The sequence below is a fragment of the Capra hircus genome, chromosome 1 (genome assembly GCF_001704415.2).
Source record: "Capra hircus breed San Clemente chromosome 1, ASM170441v1, whole genome shotgun sequence".
Lineage (NCBI taxonomy): Eukaryota > Metazoa > Chordata > Mammalia > Artiodactyla > Bovidae > Capra > Capra hircus.
The window spans coordinates 36,153,008-36,177,525 of record NC_030808.1 but is presented as its reverse complement, the minus strand read 5'-3'; the positions used below and the strand labels follow the sequence as shown (position 1 = coordinate 36,177,525).

The 24,518-nt window shown below is 37.3% G+C and overlaps 1 protein-coding gene across 1 annotated transcript in view; it reads right to left on the bottom strand.

The window, feature by feature from the left end:
- The window catches only part of EPHA3 (EPH receptor A3), a 409,122-nt gene that overhangs the window by 127,316 nt on the left and 257,288 nt on the right, over positions 1–24,518 (bottom strand). The window contains exons 4-5 of the mRNA XM_005674802.2: positions 15,845–16,000; positions 14,827–15,162 (exon numbers count right to left, since the gene is read on the bottom strand). Of these exons, the coding sequence (XP_005674859.1) occupies positions 14,827–15,162; positions 15,845–16,000 (492 nt within the window). The remainder of the gene's footprint in view (positions 1–14,826; positions 15,163–15,844; positions 16,001–24,518) is intronic.

Genomic DNA, 24,518 nt, shown 5'->3' with positions numbered 1-24,518 from the left:
CTTATTTAATACATAACATAGTTAAGAGTAAAACTATCTAAGTTTAAATGATTCAGAAAAAAAATGACTTTTTTCTCTCAGATCTGTTAGATCTCACACATTTTTCAGAACTTACTCTTTCTAGAACTTTATATTCTTCTTGAGATATGTATACACACATAAACATATAAACACAAAAGCACACACATACAAACAAAACAATAAGTTGTTGCAAAACCTAGTTCTTTACCTGGCTGTTTTATATTGGGACTTTAATAAATATCTGTCTTCTATCTGTAATAATAAGAATTTATGAAAATAGCTTAGAATGGAAACATATCTCAAATAACTTTCGATGAGATTCGTTTTTAAACTTTTCAGAAATAAGGACTTTAAACCAATTCTTCTACTATATTAATTCAAATTGAGAAACATTCTTGTTATATTTTAAATTTTAGTCCTTTTCTAGGAGTTGATTTTATATTAAGCAATATATTTCAGGTTCAACTATGACACTCCCTCTCATTTTATTTAGTCCTCACAACAATCCATATGTGTATTAATGTATCCATGTCGAAAAGGATGTAAAGACTTCACATTAGTCCAGTCCCTGCCTTAAATTCATTTTAAAGCAATATTGGAGTGAATGCACAAACAAACCAAATTTAAGAATTTAAAAAATGTACTCACCTCACTATAAAGTGGCAACACCTGCATTTACAACTGGATTTTTGAAACTGTCCTGCAACACTCTGCTCTTAACATACTGCATTTTTTGAAAATCATATTTGTTTCAATTGTAAGCAAGTACTGGACATTTTCCCCATGAAAACATGATATATTTTGCATCAATTTAGTTCCCTAGATTATACAACTGGAAAGAAACTTAGAAGTTATCCAGTCCACCTGTTGAGTTTCAGGAAAGAGAGAAAACAATAGCACTGATAAAAGTGACCTACTCAGTGGCCCAAACAAGAGTGGGAGCAGAGAGGCGTATTCACCTCTATTGACAGACGTTCTAGAACTCTTCCTGCCCTGACACAGAGCTCCACTTTAAAGCGATTTCTTGGACAAAACTGTGACAAGACACAGATTTTCTCTTCGAAGGTTTGTTATAATTATTTTTTTCCTACTGGAATGAAAATGAAAACTAGCTTGAGGTTACTTCTTGATAACAAAGTCAAGATAAATGATTTTAAATTAACATTGACTGGTAGTAAATGTAATCTCTCAAAGCTACTTTAGAAGAGTTTTATTGTTTGGTTTTGGCAAGAGAGATTTGGATAAATAGCTTTTCAATAAGAATTCAGATTTAATTTCTTATCAAGATTGTTCAAATTACACGAAATTTTGATTTCAAAGAAAAACAATCAAACTTTCTATGTTTCAGGTACTCATGAATTGTAATAATATGGTAACTATCTTTACAGATTTATTTTTTCAGTCTTAATTATGCAAAGCCATAGGGAAAAAAAATCCTAACACTTAAGAGAAGGAACTTTGGAGATGTAAAATTGTGGGCAAGACATTTAACCTCTTATAGTCATAAAATTGTTATCAGGATTAAATCAGATAATTATGTAATAGACTATAGTGCAGTGTTAATCATATCAAGAGGATTTAGATCAGCAATTATTACTGGTGAAATGAGGTAGAAAATATGAGTTTCCCATATTTTGGCCTCAGCATTGTTTGGTTTAGTGTGAGTATTATAGAGTTTCAGGGCCCCAGTACATGGGGATGCCATACATAATAATTCTTTTAATTGAATACTTATCATGGCAATTTTATAGCAGATGGTGATATAGTCCCCTGAGGAAGGGGTGATTTTTTTCCAATTTGGACAATGGTGCTGTATGGATAGGATTATAAAGTGAGAATGCTGGGCTACATTATAGTCATTAACAGGAAGATCATTTTTGAAGATACTGAAATATAATTAAGAGTTTATAAAGAAAGAGTTTGACTAGTGGTGGTAGGATTTTTGCTTTGAACATCAGAGCATCTTTTTCTTCTAAGTATTTGCATTTATTCAATTTCTCAATTATTTGCACATATTGCAATTATTCCCAAAGGATCTTCTATATTTAGCTTAACTCTAGAGGGGTAGAATATATTTAAAGATAAATTATTATCTTCAGTGTGTTTTGATGCTAGAAATTCTTATTTTGGGGGAACAACAACAATAGAAAATTTCTATCAAATACAATTTTTTTTTTTTTTAGCTCTGAGAAAGATTCAGTGAATACAAAGTTAGCATTAACGGTTATTTCCTCTTTTGCAATTTTAAAAAATAATTTGAATCAATTTATTTATTTATGTGGGTGTGTGTGTGTTTACTTGCTAAGTCATATCCAAACTTTTGCAACTCCATGGACTATAACCCACCAGGCTCCTCTGTCAAAGGGATTCTCCAGGCAAGCATACTGGAATGGGCTGCCATTTCCTTCTTCAGGGGATCTTCCCAACCCAGAGACTGAACTTGCATCTCCTGCATCAGTAGGCAGATTCTTTACCACTGAGCCATCAGGTAAGCTCTCAATTTTTATTTTTTAACTAAAGTATAGTTGACTTGTAATGGTTCATGTGTACATACATACACACACACACACACACACACACACACATACTGCAAAAAGGCAAAATGGTTGTCTGAGAAGGCCTTACAAATAGCTGAAAAGAGAAGAGAAGCTAAAGGCTAAGGAGAAAAGGAAAGATATACCATTTGAATGCAGAGTTCCAAAGAATAGCAAGAAGAGATAAGAAAGCCTTCCTCAGTGATCACTGCAAAGAAAGAGAGGAAAACAATAGAATGGGAAACACTAGAGATCTCGTCAAGAAAATTAGAACACCAAGGGAACAATTCATGCAAAGATGGACTTGATAAAGGACAGAAATGGTATGGACCTAACAGAAGCAGAAGATATTAAGAAGAATACACAGAACTATACAAAAAAGATCTTCACGAGGAAGATAATCATGATGGTGTGATCACTCACTTAGAGCCAGACATCCTGGAATGTGAAGTCAAGTGGGCCTTAGAAAGCATCACTATGAACAAAACTAGTGGAGGTAATGGAATTCCAGTTGAGCTGTTTCAAATCCTGAAAGATGATGCTGTGAAAGTACTGCGCTCCATATGCCAGCAAATTTGGAAAACTCAGCAGTGGCCACAAGACTGGAAAAGGTAAGTTTTCATTCCAATCCCAAAGAAAGGAAATGCAAAAGAATGTTCAAACTACCACACAATTGCACGCATCTCACATGCTAGCAAATTAATGCTCAAAATTCTCCAAACCAGGCTTCAACAGTACATGAACCATGAACTTCCTGATGTTCAAGCTGGTTTTAGAAAAGGCAGAGAAACCAGAGATCAAATTGTCAACATCCGCTGGATCATTGAAAAACCAAGAGAGTTCCAGAAAAACATCTATTTCTGGTTTATTGACTATGCAAAAGCTTTCAATTGTGTAGATCACAAATATATGTGGAAAAATCTTAAAGAGCAGACCACCTGATCTGCCTCCTGAGAAATCTGTATGCAGGTCAAGAAGCAACAGTTAGAACTGAACATGGAACAACAGACTGGTTCCAAATCAGGACAGGAATATATCAAGGCGGTATATTGTCACCTTGCTTATTTAATTTTTATGCAGAGTACATCATGAGAAACACTGAGCTGGATGAAACACAAGCTGGAATCAAGATTGCCAGGAGAAATATCCATAACCTCAGATATGCAGATGATACCACCCTTATGGCAGAAAGTGAAGAGGAACTAAAGAACCTCTTGATGAAAATGGAAGAGGAGAGTGAAAAAGTTGGCTTAAGACTCAACATTCAGAAAACTAAGATCATGGCATTTGTTCCCATCACTTCATGGCAAATAGATGGGGAAACAGTGGAAATAGTGGCAGACTTTATTCTGGGGGTTCCAAAATCACTGCAGATGGTGACTGAAGCAATAAAATTAAAAGATGCTTGCTCCTTGGAAGAAAAGCTATGACCAACCTAGACAGCATACTAAAAAGCAGAGATGTTACCTTTCCAACAAAATCCATCTAGTCAAACTATGGTTTTTCCAGTAGTCATGTATGGGTATGAGAGTTGGACTATAAAGAAAGCTGAGAGCCGAAGAATTGATGCTTTTTAACTGTGATGTTGGAGAATACTCTTAAGAGTCCTTTGGACTGCAAGGAGATCCAACCAGTCCATTCGAAAGAAGATCAGCCCTGGTGTTCTTTGGAAGGACTGATGCTAAAGCTGAAACTCCAGGACTTTGGCCACCTCATGTGAAGAGTTGACTCATTGGAAAAGACTCTGATGCTGGGAGGGATTGGGGCAGGAGGAGAAGGGGACAAAAGAGGATGAGATGGCTGGATGGCATCACTGACTCAAAGGACATGAATTTGAGCAAACTCTGGGAGTAGGTGACGAACAGGGAGGTATATACATATATATATATGTCTCTGTGTGTATGGATTCTTTTTCACATTCCTTTTCTATTATAGGTTATTTCAAGATATTGTGTATAGTTCTCATACCATACTTTGTTAATGCTAAGTACTTTAGTTAATACCATGTTTTCTTCTCTGGCTGGTTGTTATTTCTGTTCTTATGAACACTTTTTAGAAGTCAGCAGGAAAAGAGTAACCATAATTCTCTAGACATAAGTCTGCTTCATTCACTGTAATTGTATTAAAGATCAGAAATGAAAATGGGATGAGATTTCAATATAGATCCTGGAAGCCCCCAGACTGTCTCCATTTGCTCATTTTCCCTACAGTTGTGACTTTAAGCTCACATAAAGGTTCTGAATAACTGTCAGGACAATATATGGCTGTGCTTTTGTTCAGCTTATTGTTCATGCTGCAGATACATAATATGCCTCCATACCAGGGTGTGATGGCTGAAAGGCATCATTAATGTGTTAAATGATGTGGAAGGTTTCAGGCACACTAGGACACATCATGGCAGAATGATATTCCCAGATGCACAGGTCTCTGCCTTGATTTCAAATCAGAAAGAGAAGCCAAGCTACCACACAAGCAAAATGCACAATGGAAATTACAATGCATATATTCACTTGTTATCTCTGGGCTCAATTCAGACCTCACTTGTTTGTTGTGAGAAATAAAAGGTAAGGCTTCAATTCTTAGGGTTTATTAATCACACACATGAAGCAACAAGAGGAGGATTCATCAGAGTTCATTACTGGAATCTTATTTCCTCTACTTAGTAGCTGATTTTCAGTATATTTTGGCTTTCTAATTTACTATACTGATGCTATATAACACCTTCCTTCATGCTCAGACAGAAAGCATTTAGATGGTCTGATATCTACTTCCAGGGTACATAACTGCATGGCCAAATACGTTGCTATAGAGGCTATATTGATATATGTTCATACTTTAATAGCAGATCCAAGCTGTAAGCTTTTTCCACTTTTATTTTGAAATGTTTGCTTCTTCAGCACTTCTAAAGCCTGCTAAGCTGTCTTTGACACCAGATATTCCTCTGTCATATCTATAAATGCTTCTTCTAAATCCCAATAGAACAACAACGTGGAGAGTGGAAGTAAACTCCAGAATAAAGAAGATTTTAAAATATCTGCTTTATCAACAAATAAAAATTTGACTAGCTTCTAAATGTAGCCAAAGTGCTCATTTCTGAAATGTGCATTATTTATTCAAGATATATTAAACTATTTCTCTTATTCATAGGTGCTGTTACCTTGTTCTGTGAAATAGCAGGTAACAAACATAAGCTAGTAAGCTTTAAAGACCTTTAAAGGAAGTAAGCTGATATATGCGCTTAAAGGTCAAAAAATGTATTGGCTGATTTAAATTGTACCGGTAACAAAGTTCTAAACTATAGTCCGAGAATCACAAAAAGTAAATAAAACAGAAAATTTATGAGTGGATTTCCAGCTCAATCCCTTTATATGATGGATAATAATTTTTAACTGGAAAAAAAAAAAAGACATTTGCCTTTGATCATTAAATTAAGTGGGCTTCCCCGGTGGCTCAGATAGTAAAGAATCTGCCTGCAATGCAGGAGACCTAGGTTTGATCCCTAGTTTGGCAAGATCCCCTGGAGAAGGAAATGGAATTCTACTCTAGTATTCTTGTCTGGAAAATCCCCATGGACAAAGGAGTCTGACAAGCTACAGGCCCTGGCATCACAAAGAGCTGGACCTGACAGAGTGACCTCAGATATGCAGATGACACCACCCTTATGGCAGAAAGCAAAGAAGAACTAAAGAGCCTTTTGATGAAAGTAAAAGAGGAGAGTGAAAATGTTGGCTTAAAACTCAACCTTCAGAAAACGAAGATCATGGCATCTGATCCCATCACTTCATGGCAAATAGATGGGGAAACAGTGGAAACAGTGACAGGCTTTATATTTTGGGGCTCCAAAATCACTGCAGATGGTGACAGCAGCCATGAAATTAAAAAATACTTGCTCTTGGAAGAAAAGTTATGACCAACCTAGACAGCATATTAAAAAGCAGAGACATTATTTTGCCAGCAAATATCCATCCAGTCAAAGCTACAGCTTTTCTAGTAGTCATATATGGATGTGAGAGTTTGGACTATAAAGAAAGCTGAGCGCCGAAGAATTAATGCTTTTGAAGTGTGGTGTTGAAGACTTTTGAGAGTCCCTTGGACTGCAAGATCAAACCAATCCATTCCAAAGGCAATCAACCCTGAATGCTCATTGGAAGGACTGATGTTGAAGCTTGAAACTCCAATACTTTGGCCACCTGATGCGAAGAACTGACCCACTGGAAAAGACCTGATTCTGGGAACGATTGAAGGCAGGAAGTGAAGCGGATGACAGAGGATAAGATAGTTGGATGGCATCACCGACTTGATGGACATGAGTTTGAGTAAGCTCCAGGAGTTGGTGATGTTCAGGAAGGCCTGGGGTGCTGCAGTCCATGGGGTTGCAAAGATTTAGACATGACTGAGTGACTGAACTGAACTGAGCAACTAAGCATATTAAGTGGATGATAGAGGTTATTCTGTTTTGAGCCAAGGCTAAGAATGTTTTCCTTATATCAGGAAGTTTCTTAGATGCTACCCTTCTTTACATAAAGTAATGGTCCTTCAACAGGAAATTTAAATAAAATTGAGTCAACCCTTCTGTTTTTTAATAATATGGTTTACCAGTCAATTTTCACTGGGGTGGCAACAATGAAACTCCTAGAGAGACATCAAGCACCTGAAAAAGTCCTACCCATAAGTACTGATTCCTTTTCCCATCTTATTTTTTGTATCTGGCTTAATTTACAGAAAATGGCTAATTTATTCATTACTGTAGATAAGAACTATGTTATAGATAGAAACTGAAGGTAAACAAAACATCAGTTTATTTTTGCCAAAGCGACATCATGGGAGAACTGACAAAAATTGATTAATATCTGCAGATAAGATCATGATATGGATGGAAATGAATGTTCTGATTTTTGACAAATTTATTGAGGTTATTACTCTAGGAAGTTCACAGTGAAGTATCTAGGAGTAAAGGGGCATGATATCTGCAATCTACCCTCAAGTGGATTAGAAATAAGTATCTATTTACACAGAAGGTGATGGGGGGAGAGTATGATAGAGCAAATGTGGTAAAATATTAATTTTTAGGAAATCTGGCTTAAGGTACCGATTCCCAACCTTTTTGGCACCAGAGACCAGCTTCGTGGAAGACAATTTTTCCCTGTTCTTTTTAAAATTAAGCTTCTTAAAACAGATTGAATGAGGTTACTCTTCACTCATAATATGTTTCCATTCACTATCTCACTACCTACATACCAGTTGCTGGGCCTTCATTGCATATTCAACCTGATATCCTTTTATCCTTTAACAAGATCCATCTCCTCGTCTCAGTCTAGACTTCCTACTACCCAGGAAACTCAATTCCAATATATATATGCTGCTATGTCGTTTTAGTCGTGTCCAACTCTGTGCAACCCCATAGACGGCAGCCCACCAGGCTCCCCCGTCCCTGGGATTCTCCAGGCAAGAACACTGGAGTAGGTTGCCACTTCCTTCTCCAGTGCATGAAAGTGAAAAGTGAAAGTGAAGTCGCTCAGTTGTGTTGACTCTTAGCGACCCCATGGACTGCAGTCTTCCAGGCTCCTCCATCCATGGGATTTTCCAGGCAGGAGTACTGGAGTGGGGTGCCATTGCCTTCTCCGCCAATATATATATATACATGTCCTTTATTTGATTTACTTCTATTTTTCAAAGTATATCTAAATTGTTTTCTCCAAAATTTTCCTAAAATCCTTTAATCACCACCTGTTAACTCATTTCATTATATAGTATCTTCTGCATTGAAATATATTTATTGATCCATTAACCCTTTTTATAAATTTGCTCAGTGGAGAGAGGTTGCTGAGCAACACGATATTCTGATTTTAATTAGCATAGTTAAGTCAAATTCCCTTTTATTTTGGAATCTCAAAATAATTAAAGGAGGACTATTATATTTCATGGTATTGTTTATTTATAAACATTATGACAAAGAACCTTAAAATCTTACACTAAGTGTGGAGAAAAGTATGAATATCCAAAACAATTCACAGGAAAAATCAGTAGCATGTGAGTGCTTCTTAAATGTTAAATGTAGAAGATGAACCAAAGTTGACACTTGAAAAAGTGTTAGAAACTGGTAAACTGAGGAAAATGGCAGTCCCATTAACAGAGCAAAAAAAATTAAGGCGAGAGAGTGGTTTGAGATTCAATGTTTTCATTGTTGGATGGTGGACATTTCTGGTAATCAATCACTCATTCATCAATAAACATTTGAGTGAACACAAGGCGATCGAAGGCCCTGTCTGAAGTCTGAGAATCACAAATGGGAATATGAGGCAAGGTCCAAGGCATGTGCACTCAGTCGTGTCCAACACTTTGCGACCACATGGACCGTAGCCAGCCAGGCTCCTCTGTTCATGGAATTTCCCAGGCAAGAACACTGGAGTGGGTTGCCATTTCCTTCTCCAGGGGGTCTTTCTGACCCAGGGATCGAACTCACGTCTTCTGCATATCCTGCACTGGCAAGCACATTCTTTACCAGCTGAGCCACCAGGAAATCCCAAGACAAAGTCCAGGCCTTTATGAAATCCACACTTTTCCTAACAATTGCATTCACTTTAACAGAAAGATGTAAATAGGAAATTATAACTGATTCTCAGGAAGGCACTTCTGTAGAGTGAGGACAGAAACCAGACTGGACTCTGAATGAGAGACCAAGACAGAAGGAAATATCTAAACTTAGTTTGAAAAAATAGGAGAAAATAGGATAAAATCACGAAGAGTAAAACAATTTGGAATGTGCACCCATGTGTGTAGGTGTGTGTTTGAGTGTGTGTTTATTGTTGTTGCAGATGCTTAGGGAATTATTGGTATCTTCCTCTAAGATGAAAAAGACTTGTGCAACATTAAAGGCAAAGACAAAGAGCCAGAAGAATGTTTGTCTAAGATGTTAGCAGGGGAAGTGATTTGCTTGAGAGGATACGCTTTAGAATCAGGAGTCAATGGGAGTTAGTGCGTAGCAACAGGAGGGATAAGATTTAGAAAAGCCAGTAAGATAGCATTTTCTTTTCCCTCTTAAACTTTATGGTCTTGGTAAGTTAGGCAGTGTAAGGTGAAAAACACACTCCTGTGTGTCTCTTGCACACAATACTTCACTTGTGGCTACTGAATGTGTGGGGATTTTCTCCACACCAAGCAATCTTGCAACACCAGTTGGGTGTCCTACGATTTAATTCAATTCTGATACTAAATACCTGGAGTTTGCATCAAATCTCACAGGTTAAGGGCTCTAGTTCCTCAAGACCTCCCCAAACCCCCTTTCAGATACTAATCTCAAGTCTAGGTTTTATTGTGCTTTTAGCCCACCAGGTATAAATCAGAGGTTTCCACAACCTGCTATTAATGTTCAATTAATTTACTAGAACAGCTCATAGAAATTAGGAAAACATTTTACCTACTAGTTTATACTTTATTATATAAAAGAATAACTTGGGAAACACCAGATGAAGAGATGAACAGGGCAAGGTACTGGGCAGAGAATTTCAAAATTTTCTCCAGACACATTACCTAATAACACATCTACCCAGAAACTCTCTGGATCATGTCCTTTGAGTTTTTAAGAAAGCTTCATTACATAGGCATGATTGATTACCTCATTGAGCAGTGATGACTAAACTCTATTTCTGGCCCTCCCTTGGACTGCAACAGAGAGAAAACCAGTCAATCCTCAAGGAAATCAACACTGAATATTCATTGGAAGGACTGATGCTGAAGCTGAAGCTCCAATACTTTGGCCACCTGATGTGAAGATCCAACTTATTGGAAAAGATCTCACTCCTGGGAAAGACTGAAGGCAAAAGGAGAAGAGGGAGGCAGAGGATGAGATGGTCAGGTAGCATCACCGACTCAATGGATATGAATTTGAACAAACTCCAGGAGATGGTGGAGGACAGAAGAGCTGGCATGTTACAATTCATGGGGTGTGACAGTCCAAAGAGTTGGACATGACCTAGCAACTGAACAACAACAACAACAAGACTCTCCCCCCTCCTCGGAGACAAAGTTGAGGAATGGAGTGGCTAAAAGTTCCAACTCTCTAATCACATGGTCAGTTCCCCTGGCAAATAGCCACCATCCTTAGGGGCTTTCCAAAGTGAACTTCCAAATTTCACCTTATTAAGGTAAACTCAACTATGACTGAAAGGGGTTTTTAATGTATAACAAAATACCCTTTATTGCTCTTATCACTTAGGAAATTCCCTGAGTTTTAGGAGCACTGTGCCATAAATTGGGACCAAGAACAAATATATATTTCTTGCTGTAAATCACAATGTCTCAGAGGGAAAATCATCTGTGTAGAATGAGGGAATAAGGGATAAGGTTAAATTTGGGGAAGAGTGGAGATGATAAAGAAGATCTGTTGCAGAATAACCCTAAGAAACTCTGTGATAAGTGACTGAGAAGCAAAGACTAAGTTTATTGTAGGTGGCATAGGTCATGGCAGATTTTCCTAGGAAAGTCCCCCTCTATCTCAGACAGCATTCCTTTTTGTAGCTATATGGCATGAATTATAGAATGACAGAAAGAACATGAGAATGAAGTTGAAACTGGAGTTGGATTTGGGAGCCTTAAGTAGAAGTTTGATAATTTGATTAAAAAATTGAAAAAGCTTCTTGGATCTCAGTTTTTAAAAAAAGGGTAAGGTGGATCTCAAAACTTGAAAGCCAGTATATTCTCTTTAGTGTCCCCTCTTCTTGTCTGAGATTGTTATGTGCTATAGGATAGTGGGGAAAGGGCAGATTCTATGATGCAAGTTGAGAATAAACAGACAAATATTCCACTAGTGGAATGACTTTTCCAGAACTGAAAGGTAAACATAATCATTCAAAGAAATAAACAAGAAGTAGCAATTTACCCCAAGGTATAACTTTACAGGTTTTCGTTCTGAATCTGCAGTTCTTTCTGTACCTGTTTGAGTGATGGATTCATGGATATAATCTTTATGTAGAGACGGTGCTTTTTATCTCACTGACATACTTTGTGAAAGTATTAAGAGCTGGGAACTAACACTCGAATTTACAACATAATCCTCTACAATTTAGAAGGTGCCTTATCGTGTGGTCATCACATGGCGTTTACAATGTAATCAAGAGAAAAATCAACCAATTCAATCTCACAAACTAAATTAAAAAGGACACATTCATGTTTCCCCTTTATAGCCATGTCAGAGATAGAGAGGATAGGAGGAATTTAAACACCAGGCATCATAGCTGTCATAGCCATATCTTTCTAGAGTTAAGGAGCTCATTTCTCAAGGCTACAAGTCCATTAACCTTCACAAGAGCAAAAATAAAGCAAAACAATGAAACACTCTGGAGAACTGGCATTGCTTCTAATCTTGCTTATTTATCTCACCGTAGGGATTTAAAGATGGAACAAAGACCTCTTCTTCCCCAGGCACAAAAGTGACACAGACTCCCTGAAATAAATGTATAAAATGCCTCATGGTACATGTTGTAGACATATTTGTGATTTTTCTGAAATATGAGAGTGGAGTTAGGAAAAGTAACCGATATCATTCCTGTTGAATCTTTGTCTTACCCAGTGATTTGCAACTGGGAGGGCCAAAGTATCAACCCCATTTATTTTTTAAAGTCTTGGTCTTCTCTTGGTTGCCACTTTACCTAGATTCATTCACTGTATATATCTGGAACTATTAGCTTCCTGATAAATGCATTGTCAGAAAGCCAGAGGTCAGTGATAAGATAGGAAGCAAGGAGAGCTTGCTTGTTTTTATATGTTTCTGTTTGACTTGGGAGATAATTGTAATGCAGATTAATGCTCCTATTTTAAACAAGGTAGTAAATCAGAGTAAAATATGAGATTCAGGAAAGCCATTTGCCACATAATTATAATTTCTTAAAATTCCTGCATTCAATGAATATGAGAAGCTGTAATCATGTGATACATAGCAACAACATTACTCATCTTTTTTTTTTTTCTTTCATGGAAGACAGTTAAATAAACCTAAGTTACAAGTCTTTAAATATTATTAGTTACAAAGTTTAAATATCATTAACTGAAGCAAAACAAAAGCATATGTTGCTTGATCTGAGATCTACCTTCTAGTGGGAGAGATTACAGATTCAGTAAGGAAGATTAAATAATGATTCAGTGTACTTCATTAAAAAGTCATGTCTTTTCCACAAATAAACTTTATTTATCACCATGAGACAAGTAGTATTATAAGAATTTCATCAATATAGGAGACTAGAAAAAATGTGGGAACAAAAGAGGGGTTTAGAATCAGAAAGAGACACATTTAAGCATGGATTCTGCCAGGGGTTATATTCAAAACACATATCAACTGGCATGGCAGGGACATGGAGGCTTCAAGTTGGAAGAGTTCCAGCACAGGGATCTAGAGACCCCTCTGATGCCAGGATTTATCATTTTGGTTGCTGGATTAAGGGAGAGGAAGAAGGGGGACCTGAGGTACTGATATAGAAATGCCTCTAATGCCAAGATTTATCCCTTGATTGCTAGACTATGGGAGAAGAAAATGGGGGACCTGATATATGGGGTTTAGGGGCCCTCTCAGGGTACTTGAGGAATTATCAAGTACAGTACATTTCTATGCTCACCTGCAGAAGTAACTGTACTTACTTTTAACCAGTGTGGAAATAAGTACACAATTTTACCAACCAGAAAAGTTATACTCATGCATACTTGCTGGATATTAATCCTGATGATATACTACTTTTGTACTTTGGTAGTTTAACTAAATTCCCTGAGTCAGACAAGTGAAAGAAAGTGATGAGTTCCCTGGCTAGTTATTTGGCTGCTCTAAGACTTCTTCTAGCTGATAAAATGCAGTCATCTTTCCTTTCTCTTTCCTTCTGACATTCAGTATTCATATCTTCAAAGCAAAGAACAAATTTTGCTTGAGAGCTGGGGGACTTCCATAATTTAAACCAAATGCAGAAAAGAAGCTGAGTTTACTTTCAATCCTAACTTCCAGCTCGGGGAGCATGCCCCTGGGAGCAGACATGAGGGTCTGTAGTTCCAGTTGAAGCATCCTCAGAGTGCCACCCTTTTCTTCCTTTTCTCCCTTTTTGGCTCCAATGTTTCTTTGCTTGCATAAAAATTATACAATAATATCTCTGAATTGAATTGCTTGAAATGTATCTCTAATTATGCTATCTTATAGGAATAGTTATGCACAATAAATATCTATCAGCTTAATTTTGCATGAGCTTTGTTGATTTCATTTTATTCATTCATCCTAGTTATCACCTTTGAAAAATGATTGCCTTATTTTAAAGGGATATCACTGGTAAGTCTCTGTATACTCTACAAACTGCAACTCTTCAATATGTTTGAGAGAATCGCAACTAAAACCCCATCAACAGTTCTGGACACCAAACTGTTAAAAAAAAAAACATAATAAGTAAATCACAAAAAGAAGATTTAAAGAGTGATCAAAGATTTAAAGAGTAAATTTACAGGATTTACTAACTGTAAAGAAAAGAGAAATGTTGTGAATGTAAGGAAAAAGTGAGACATTTGTGTGTTTAATTTTTCCATTCTACATGAAAGGTTTTTGCTTATGATAGGGCAGTATAGCTTTTCTTTTTGATTAGGAAAAGATTGTCAGAGGAAAATATAGTTGGTGAAATCACCAAAAAAATGTATACCTGGAAATTTTTTATATCAACGATTAAAACTGTTTTCCAGCAAGATCTCTTTTTACAAGTTTCTCCTCAAATTCTGTATTTTTAATTTTAGGATACAAATTGTGCCTATTAAATAAAATGGATTTATTTTCTTCTTTTTAATTAATCAGAGAGTTTTAACTGTCTGAGCTATACTACTCAGAGCTTCTGGGAGCATAAAATAACTGATCAACTATACACAGATAAAATTATAACTAAGGTAAAGATATTTATAGCTTTAAATATCCTGTACATGCTTTTCCAAGCTTGAGCCAATGTTCTGTGTAATTCTTGAAAATATGGAAATGTTGCAAGGAGCCCCACAAGAACTATCTCCAGAGCCCCAAATATTTAAAAAGCTTTCAAATTGTTAAGCAATAGATTAAACTAGTTTAAAATCATCTAACAAATATGATTTATTTTCACTCTAAAGAATGAAATGGAGCTAGTTAATGTACCTTAACTGTCCAAAAGTGATAGAAGAAAATATCTTTTTCACATCTTTTTTCACCTGCCCTTTCTTCCACTCTTTCCTGTTGAAACTGTTACTTGGCTTGAGATGGCAAAAGAGGAAGCACCAAGCATGTACTCACCAGCCTGGTTAGTTGTGATGCTGACTGCAGCAAACTGTCTTGGTGGTGAGCTCAGCTCTGACACCCCGTTAATGGCATCGATCTCAAAGGTGTAGTTAGTGTGTGCCAGGAGGTCTGTCACTGTCACCGTGGTATTGGTGAGTCCAAACTGTCGAGGGAGGAAGCGGACATTTGGACTGCACGGCTCACACTGTTTTACATTCCACCCACATTTTTTACATATGATGTTGAAGGTAACATCCTTCCGGCCTCCTGTGTCCAGGGGCCAACTCCAGTCCAGGATAACCGAGGTCTCGTTTATATTAGATATCACATTTCTCGGTGCAGACGGAGGTCCTGCAAAGTAGTTCAACAAAGATTAATGAGCCTCACATTGGTTTTCTACTACAAGGGAAATAGATAATTTACAATGGAACTGAAACAGGTAAATAACCTTCTTGTCTTTTATTTTATACTTTTAATTCGTCCTTAGAGGATCCGGGAGATTATAGACACATGGATTCCAGAGGACTGTCCTCCCCAGTCTATGAATGGGGGAGTTTGGACTCCAGGTTGAAGATGCATTCACGAAGTCCAAGGAAGGAATCTACCACTAAATTCAATGCCCTTGTGAATAGTTATGAAAACCTTAGTATTAGTTTTATAAATCTTGGTTCATTTTCCCTGTGACCTATGACCAACACATAACAAGAGGGAATAGAAGTAAAAACACAAATCCCATGCCTATAACCTCCCCTACCCTGTCAAAATAATGCAAGATCTAAAGCAAGATATAGAATTTTTTTTTCTTTATAGGGGTCCTGTTGTAGGAAGTGATTTAAAAACTAATTCATTCTGTATGATAAATGTTGCATTTGTGGTGAGCCAAGCATGGAGAGTGAAGCAGAGAAAGCTTTTAATTTGCACATGGATAACAGAAGGAAATGGGCCAAATGCTAAAAACAAAAAAACACAATAACAAGAAGAAAAAAGTAAATTAAGCAAACATGGAGGCATGGGCTGCAGCAAAACTACTCACGGGTACAAGCCATGGATGGAGGGTCTTTGTCTGCTCGGAAGTAATTATTTTCACACCTGCAGTTCACTGAACCATCTTCGTGAGTAGAACTGTGAGGTGGACACTTAGCACACTTCATATTACCATCTGAAGCCTTGTAGAAACCCGGTCGACAAGCTACAAACAAAATGACTCTTTTAAAATTCTGTGATAAATTTGAAAGTGCATCCTTGAAAATACATCAAACAGATTTCAGGAGGCTAGGGCATGCATTTATCATGAATAAAATCCTTTTTGTTTTCCTCCCAGAAATCACAGAAGCAAATAATGTGGCCCAATATAGTTTCTCCATGTATATGTTTGTATTTGCACCAAATGTTAAAAGTGTCGGGGGGGACCCACAAGAGTTAGATTATTTTGGCACTAGAGTGTGATGAAATTTCCAGTTCATGTTTTCACAGCTTTACTTGGCATTGGACCATTTGTGGAGAAAATAAAGCAAAGCCATGTCATCATGCAGCCATTTCCTTTTTAAACATGATGCAACGCGCACAGTCTCTCCTCTGCCGTTAGCCCTGTGTTACATTCCCACTTGTTTTCCAATCAGTTTATGTGTAAACAATTTTATTCTCACAAATTGTAAACTGAAGGAAGAAATTATGGCTTTGTCTATATTTTAAGGTTCTTATATACAGATCTCCTGAGCGATGACATTTTTGGTCTCTCTTGACAGTGTCATTCCTTAACTTCTCAGGTAATGGCCGAAGATAAAGATTTTAATATATTTCCTTATTTGTATCTCAAATACATAGGGAGGTATAATTTATATTTAGACTAATGTACATGTGAATATTTACTAGATTAAAGCTTTTTAAAATAATCATGTTATCTTTCTTCCTGGTAGTATCTCTGAATGATGTGTGTTTCTTTCTTTTCTTTTTTTAGCTCTATGAATTGGTTACCAGATATTGATTTCAGCTGTCCATTTAGAATTCACCATTTATTTACAACTTTTGCAGAAATGTCTCCATTATAGTCTTTTGATTTAATCTGATATAAAATTTAAAATATACTGTTTCCTTTGGTCCATTTTCATAATTACAGTGAGAACTGAAATCATAGAGAAAATTCTAACAAAAATCCCTTCACATTCCTCTGAAGAAGAAATTCAGTATCTTTAACTTTAATTTCTTCTAGATTATCTTTGGAAGCCAGTAATTTCTTAAGTCTCTAAAACTCAGTTTCAAAGCTACACTGAGATTTGATGGCTTAAAGCATTTAGATAATAGACCCTATAGACTATCTTTATGATTGAATTCCAAATTGTTAATATCACTTCATATTGTGAATAAGAGGTTATCTACATTTAAATTAAACCTGTATGAATAAATCTTAACTTTTATAATCACTAAATGCATATTGAAAGATAACATGCCATATAATAGTGTATCTTCCTATTGAACACTTCTTGGGAGATAGCACTGCTGAGGAAAATACATTGACAAGGCAAAAAATTAGATTAACTTAAAATAATAGTCCTTGGGTAGAGAAGATCCCTTGGAGAGGAAATGGCAACCTACTCCAGTATTCTTGCTTGGAGAATCCCACGGACAGAGGAGCCTGGTGGGCTACAGTCCATGAGGTCAGACATGACTTAGCAATTAAACAACAAACAACAAAATGACAGTAATCATTAATCTAGTCTTACTGTTTTCAAATTCCTACTAAGAATGGCTGCTCTAGGATCATATTACATTAAATTGAGTAACTTTTGGTTCTATATTGAGAGCCACTCAATTTCTATTGCCTTAACCAAACTTGAGTGCGTGAAGTGAAAGTTGCTCAGTTGTGTCCAACCCTTTGCGACCCCATGGACTATACAGTCCATGGAATTCTCCAGGCCAGAACACTGGAGTGGGTAGCTGTTCCCTTCTCCAGGGGATCTTCCCAACCCAAGGATCAAACCCCGGTCTCCCACATTGCAGGCGGATTCTTTACCAGCTGACCACAGAAGAAGCCTTAACCAAACTTAGATTAGGATTATAAACTTTGAACATTGTCCTTAAATACTGATTAGGAAGGTCCCCTCATATCTTGTGTCATATTGCCTCAGGGGGAAATGATATAAAGTCTAAACAAATTATGCATTTAACTTCTGGTTTCAATTTAGCTCATCACTGAAGTGCATTTGAATTTGCAAGAGGACATTGCTGAGTCTCTAAACGATTAAGTTGCAGTGTTCCAAGTACTTTGTTATTTTGTTTGCTTGTAAATTTATCTCTTTGTTTTTGTTTGAGTCTTTTATGGTTTTACAACATTTAGCATAAAGGTATTCACTAAACACTCAATCATTTTTTGTTAATATTATAAATGGCTATGTATATGATACGTAAAGAAAAGACAAGACAGTCATCTAATCACTTCTTAGCTACAGCACCACAACACAGAATTTCTGGTAGTATTGAAAGTAAGTAAGTAAGTGTAGTTGTTCAGTCATGTCTAACTCTTTGCGACCCCATGGACTGTAGCCCACCAGGCTCCTCTGTCCATGGGATTCTCCAGGCAAGAATACTGGAGTGGGTTGCCATACCCTCCTCCAGGGGATCTTCCCAACCCAGGGATCGAACTTGGGTCTTCCACATCACAGGCAGATGCTTTACCCTCTGAGCCACCAGGGAAGCCCAGGTTCCTCTGTCCATGGAATTCTCCAGGCAAGAATACTGGGCCGGGGTGCCATTCCTTTCTCCAGGGGATATTCCCACCCCAGGGATGAAACCCAGGACTCCTGCATTGCAGATAGATGCTTTACCATCTGAGCCAGTACAGTTTAATATATATCTGTCAGTCATCAACTTTTGTCCAGGCTCCTTCTTAGTCTTGAAGATACTAATGTCCCTAATTTTGTCCATCCCAAAAATGCTTTTGCTATGTGAAAGCAGGCAACAGAAATTTACAGAATGCAGGCAACCTGGAGCAAATATTTCATTCTGATTGAACTGTTGGAAGAAATACACAGAAGAAATCCTATTTGAGAAAGATTATGAAAAGACAGTAGCAGCTGGTCTATAAGTAGCATGATTTAATACACAAATGGATCAACATGAAAAGATAAACTCTTAAGCAGAGGAACATGATGGGCGCTGTTGGTTAGGTACTCAGTATCCCAATCCTGTTTCTCCTTGTTAATAGAATCCTGATTTTTTTCAGAACTGCATTCTGCCAAGTACTACTCCCTAACTCAGATTTCATTGCAAATTGGGGTGGATGGCCAAAGTTATGGCCAAAGAGATACAAACAAAACTCGGATGAAAGTTTTCAGTTTCTTTTCCAGCAAGATGATTCAGATGCACTGAAACCACCTAATCTACATTATTCTAGTTTTGATTATGGGCATAATGGTTACAGGAGACACTAAGTTATAGGCCAAGAAACTTAGAGAGATGCATACACTGCTTTTGCTGACCAAGCAAGCACCAATCTCAAAATGTCTTATAATGTCTGAAAAGTAACACCCTGTTTGTTGTCATTGTGGTCAAGTTCTCTTTTTCTTGCAGCAGAAAGCATTTGTACATGATAAAAAAGACAAAGAGAATTCTGTTGAGATGTATTAATTACACAGAATCATAGCTTGCTGCTACTGCTGCTAAGTCGCTTCAGTCATGTCCGACTCTGTGGGACCCCATGGATGGCAGCCCATTAGGCTCCCCCAACCCTGGGATTCCCCAGGCAAGAACACTGGAGTGGGTTGCCACTTCCTTCTCCAATGCATGAAAGTGAAAAGTGAAAGGGAAGTCACTCAGTCGTGTCCGACTCTTAGCGGCCCCATGGACTGCAGCCCACCAGGCTCCTCCGTCCATGGGATTTTTCCAGGCAAGACTACTGGAGTGAGGTGCCATCGCCTTCTCTGGAACCATAGCTTAATGGAACTAAAAAGATCCTAAGAAAGTACAATGGTCAGTCTCTGTGTTTTACATCTGAAAATCCAGGATGTTTGGTGGGATAGACTCTACTCTGCATCTTCTGGAACTTGGTAGCTACCTGGATTTAATAGGTGACAGGATTTAATCATCTATTTATGGATATTCATTGAATGATAATTCTATCCTGAGCACAAAGATAGGTTCTACAGTAACAACCTAAATGTAGATACTGTTTCTCTTTATGAAGAACTTTCAAATGTACCATCTCAACTGAATCACACAACAGTTCTATTGAAATAATCAAAGTAGATATTAATCTTATTTTACAGAATAAACAAATGAAGGGCAAACAGAAATAATAGCATGCCCAAGATAGAAAAGAAATTCAGTGATAGTCTGAACAAGCAAGAGAAATCTGCTTTTAATTTTATGTAAATCACTCATTAAAGCAAATTATTTTCTGATCAATTTAGGCTGGTGGTATGACATTGAACAGTCATCTAAAAAGTTTAATGCAAAATATTTAGTTAAACAAATGCAGGTCTTTTGTCATATATTGTTAGTAAGACCTCATTTCAGAAAGGCTGATGTTCTCTTGTTCTCCAGGATTTTCTATCTAATTGAAGTGTAACATTACTATGGGCAGATGAGCAATTGTGCTTTTGATGAAAGGGCAGATGTTGACTGCCAACTTTAAGAACATGGTGATCCACGATATGTGGGAGGCATACAATTAAATTTTCCTTTTATTGGTACAAAAAGAATCTCTAAATCCTTCGCTCAGGTTGTTCAGCAAATTTGAGAGTATGATTGAAAAGCTTATATTCACTAATAAAATTATTATACTCGTAACAACCATTATTTTTAAATATATAAGGGGAAATTCTTTATAAAATATACTTACTTCAGACTTTTTCCCTCCCTTGTAAGAAATCAACTTGTGCTTGAATACCAATGTTTCTAATAAACCTTCTTCATTCTTAAATCCTCATGGAAAAATTTGAAATTACCTCTAAAGGGGATGAATACTTACGTTTTATTATCTTTGCTTATGGTAGGGAAAACAATGGCTGTAATTTAAAAGTGTCTCCTGTGTTCCTTGAATGTAAAATCGCTAATGCAACGATGTGCACGTTTCTCCCACTATGCATTACTTTAGAAACTGAGAAGGTTCGGTGTTCAAACAAATAAAACCCAGGTAAGAAGTGGTGGGGATAGTTGTGGTTTAGTCACTAAGTTTTGTCTGATTCTTTGCAACCCCACAGACTGTAGCTTGCTAGGCTCCTCTGTCCATGGGATTTCCGAGGCAAGAATACAGGAGTGGGTTGCCATTTCCTTCTCCAGGGGATCTTCCTAATCCAGGAAAGAACCTGTGTCTCTTGCATCGCAGGCGGATTCTTTACCACTGAGCCACCACATAGAAATAAGAAGTGGAAAGAATGAAGTAGATATGTTAATGTGTTTTATTTACCTTTCTTATTCAAAGGACATCTTGGTCAACTTATTACATAATATCGAAGAACAGAGTACACACACTAATGGTAAATTAATGGTAAAAAATTAATATGAATTCAGGTTTATCCAATTTTAAGCTTTAAATTAAAAAAAATAAAAAAATAAAAACTTCTGTGGTACACTTAAGGCCTTCCCTGTGTTGGCCAGCTACTAAAGTAACACTTAACTGAAGTGGAAATACACATATACAAAGCCTGCTGCCAAAATGACAGAAACCTGATTTACATTTTTCCTCAGATAACCCAGTACTACATGTTCTCGTTAGGCAAACATGGGTAAAATTATTCATAGATTTCTGCCTCAGGGTGGTAAAAACCAGAGTGATTAAACAGTGTAAAATCTTTTAAGTTGAGGCAAACTGCTGACCTTTTTTTTTTTTTTCGTCCCAAAGATGTTTGATCTCCTTGTAATGGAAATTTTTGAACTAGGTAATTGTGGGCAGGAACCCTTGGCTTTGATGAAGCAAAGTAGGATGATCCATGAAGCTAAATTAGTCATTAAAAATGGGATGTAGCACCTCCTCAAATCCTACTAGATATCATGATGGATTTACCAGGAATCAGACTTGTTCACATAATGTTTGGATTTCATTTATTCACTTTCTAAAAACAAACATGTATTGATCTCCTAAGATGACCTAGATACTCTATTGTGTCCAGTCACAGTGATAAAATTCACAATCCTAGCTTTAAAGAGGAGACCTATTAATTCCACGCGGCACTATCGTTTTAGAAATGAGTCTTCTCACTTGAGAATTAAAGAGTGTAAGTGCTAAAACACTTTGCAACACAGCATTTTTAAGTTATTCTCACCAAGAAACTCCCTGATTTTATGCTTTTATATCCCAACACTTCAAGGTCTTTTCAGCAATTTTTCAGTAAGACCACTAGACTGGCAGAGGAAATGTAGGTTTTAATCTCGTCTTTTCTTCTCAATAGGTATTATCTCAAAGTTATTGACCAGGCATCTCCAAGATTGATGAGGTAGTTGGGATGGTCACTTCCTCTTCTAAAATAAGTTGGAAATTCCATCTTTAGTAATTTATTGTCTGTTCCCAGTTAGACCCTGAGCAATACGTAGACAAGAGTGATTTCCTACTCATTTTACATGCCCAGTGTCTAACGTATTGCCTCTCAGCTAGCTGCTGGTGAAATACATTTTTAAGTAAATAATTAACTTGTAAACAGTTGTCCTCTCTGGGCTTCAATTTCTTTAATTATCAAATGATGGGTATTAACTATCTTCTAAAAACTCTTCGGGCTTCCCTGGTGGCTCAGACAGTAAAGCGTCTGCCTGCAATGCGGGAGACCTGGGTTCGATTCCTGGGTCGGGAAGATCCCCTGGAGAAGGAAATGGCAATCCACTCCAGCACTCTTGCCTGGAAAATCCTATGGACGGAGGAACCTGATAGGCTACAGTCCATGGGGTCACAAAGAGTCGGACACGACTGAGTGACTTCACTTCACTAAAAACTCTTCAGGTGAGACACTTTAAAAAGTTAATACTTCACATACCAAAATTTGTAGGATTCCTAGGACTTCCCATGTAGAAAAAAAGAAAAACAGAATAAAGTGAAAGAGTTAATTCTTAGGTAGGTTAGTAAGGATTCTGGGGCCCTCAAGGAGGGCCTGGAATGGATCCAGGGCCATCAAGGAGGAGACAGGGGTCTAAGGCTCTCTAGGAGGAGAAAAGGACAGACTTTTTTTCTACATTGCTTTGTCTTCGTCACATAAGATTTTCTTAAACTCTGAGTTGTTATAAGTCTTTAACTTTCTTTAAGCCCAGAGCTAATGATTAGGCAACAAAACAACCAACTTGCTCAAGGGTATATTTTTCGTTAAGCTTTGTTCAGTTCAGTTGCTCAGTTGTGTCAAACTCTGTGTGACCCCTTAGACTGCAGCACGCCAGGCTTCCCTGTCCATCATCAACTCGCAGAGCTTACTAAAACTCATGTCCATTGAATCGGAGATGCCATCCAACCATCTCTTCCTGTCATCCCCTTCTGCTGCTTTCAATCTTTCCCAGCATCAGAGTCTTTACCAATGAGTAAGTTCTTCGCATAAGATGGCCAAAGTATTGGAGTTTCAGCTTCAGCAACAGTCCTTCCAGTGAATATTCAGGACTGATTTCCTTTAGGATTGACTGGTTGGATTTTGTTGCAGTCCAAGAGACTCTCAAGTCTTCTCCAACACCACAGTTCAAAAGCATCAATTCTTTCAGGCTCTGCTTTCTTTATAGTCTAACTCTCATATCCATATACAACTAGTGGAAAAACTAGCTTTGACTAGATGGACCTTTGTTGGCAAAGTAATGTCTCTGCTTTATAATATACTGTCTAGGTTGGCCATAGCTTTTCTTACAAGAAACAGAGCAAGCGTCTTTTAATTTCATGGCTGCAGTCACCATCTGCAGTGATTTGGGAACCCCCCAAAATAAACTCTGTCACTGTTTCCATTGTTTCCCAATCTATTTGTCATGAAGTGATGGGATCAGATGCCATGATCTTAGTTCTCTTTTCAAATCCTGTGGCCACTGCTGAGTTTTCCAAATTTGCTGGCATATTGAGTGCAGCACGTTCACAGCATCATCTTGTAGGCTTTGAAATAGGTCAATTGGAATTCCATCACCTCCACTAGCTTTGTTCATAGTGATGCTTCCTAAGGCCCATTTGACTTCAGACTGCAGGATGTCTGGCTCTAGGTGAGTGATCACACCATTGTGATTTTCTGGATCATTAAGATCTTTTTTGTACAGTTCTTCTGTGTATTCTTGCCACCTCTTAATATCTTCTGCTTCTTTCAGGTCTGTACTGTTTCTGTTCTTTATCGTGCCCATCTTTGCATGAAAATTTCCCTTGGTATCTCTAATTTTCTTGGAGAGATCTCTAGTCTTTCCCATTCTACTATTTTCCTCTATTTCTTTGCATTGTACACTGAGAAAGGCTTTCTTATCTCTCCTTGCTTTTCTTCGGTTGCATTCAAATGGGTACATCTTTCCTTTTCTCCTTTGCCTATCACTTCTTTTCTTTTCTCAGCTGTTTGTTAGGCCTCCTCAGACAACCATTTTGCCTTTTTGCATTTCTTTTTCTTGAGTATGGTCTTTATCACTGCTTCTTGTACAATGTCATGAATCTCCATCCATGGTTCTTCAGGCACTCTATCAGACCTAATCCCTTGAATCTATCTGTTACTTCCACTGTATAATTATAAGGGATTTGATTTAGGTCATACCTGAATGGTCTAGTGGTTTTCCCTACTTTC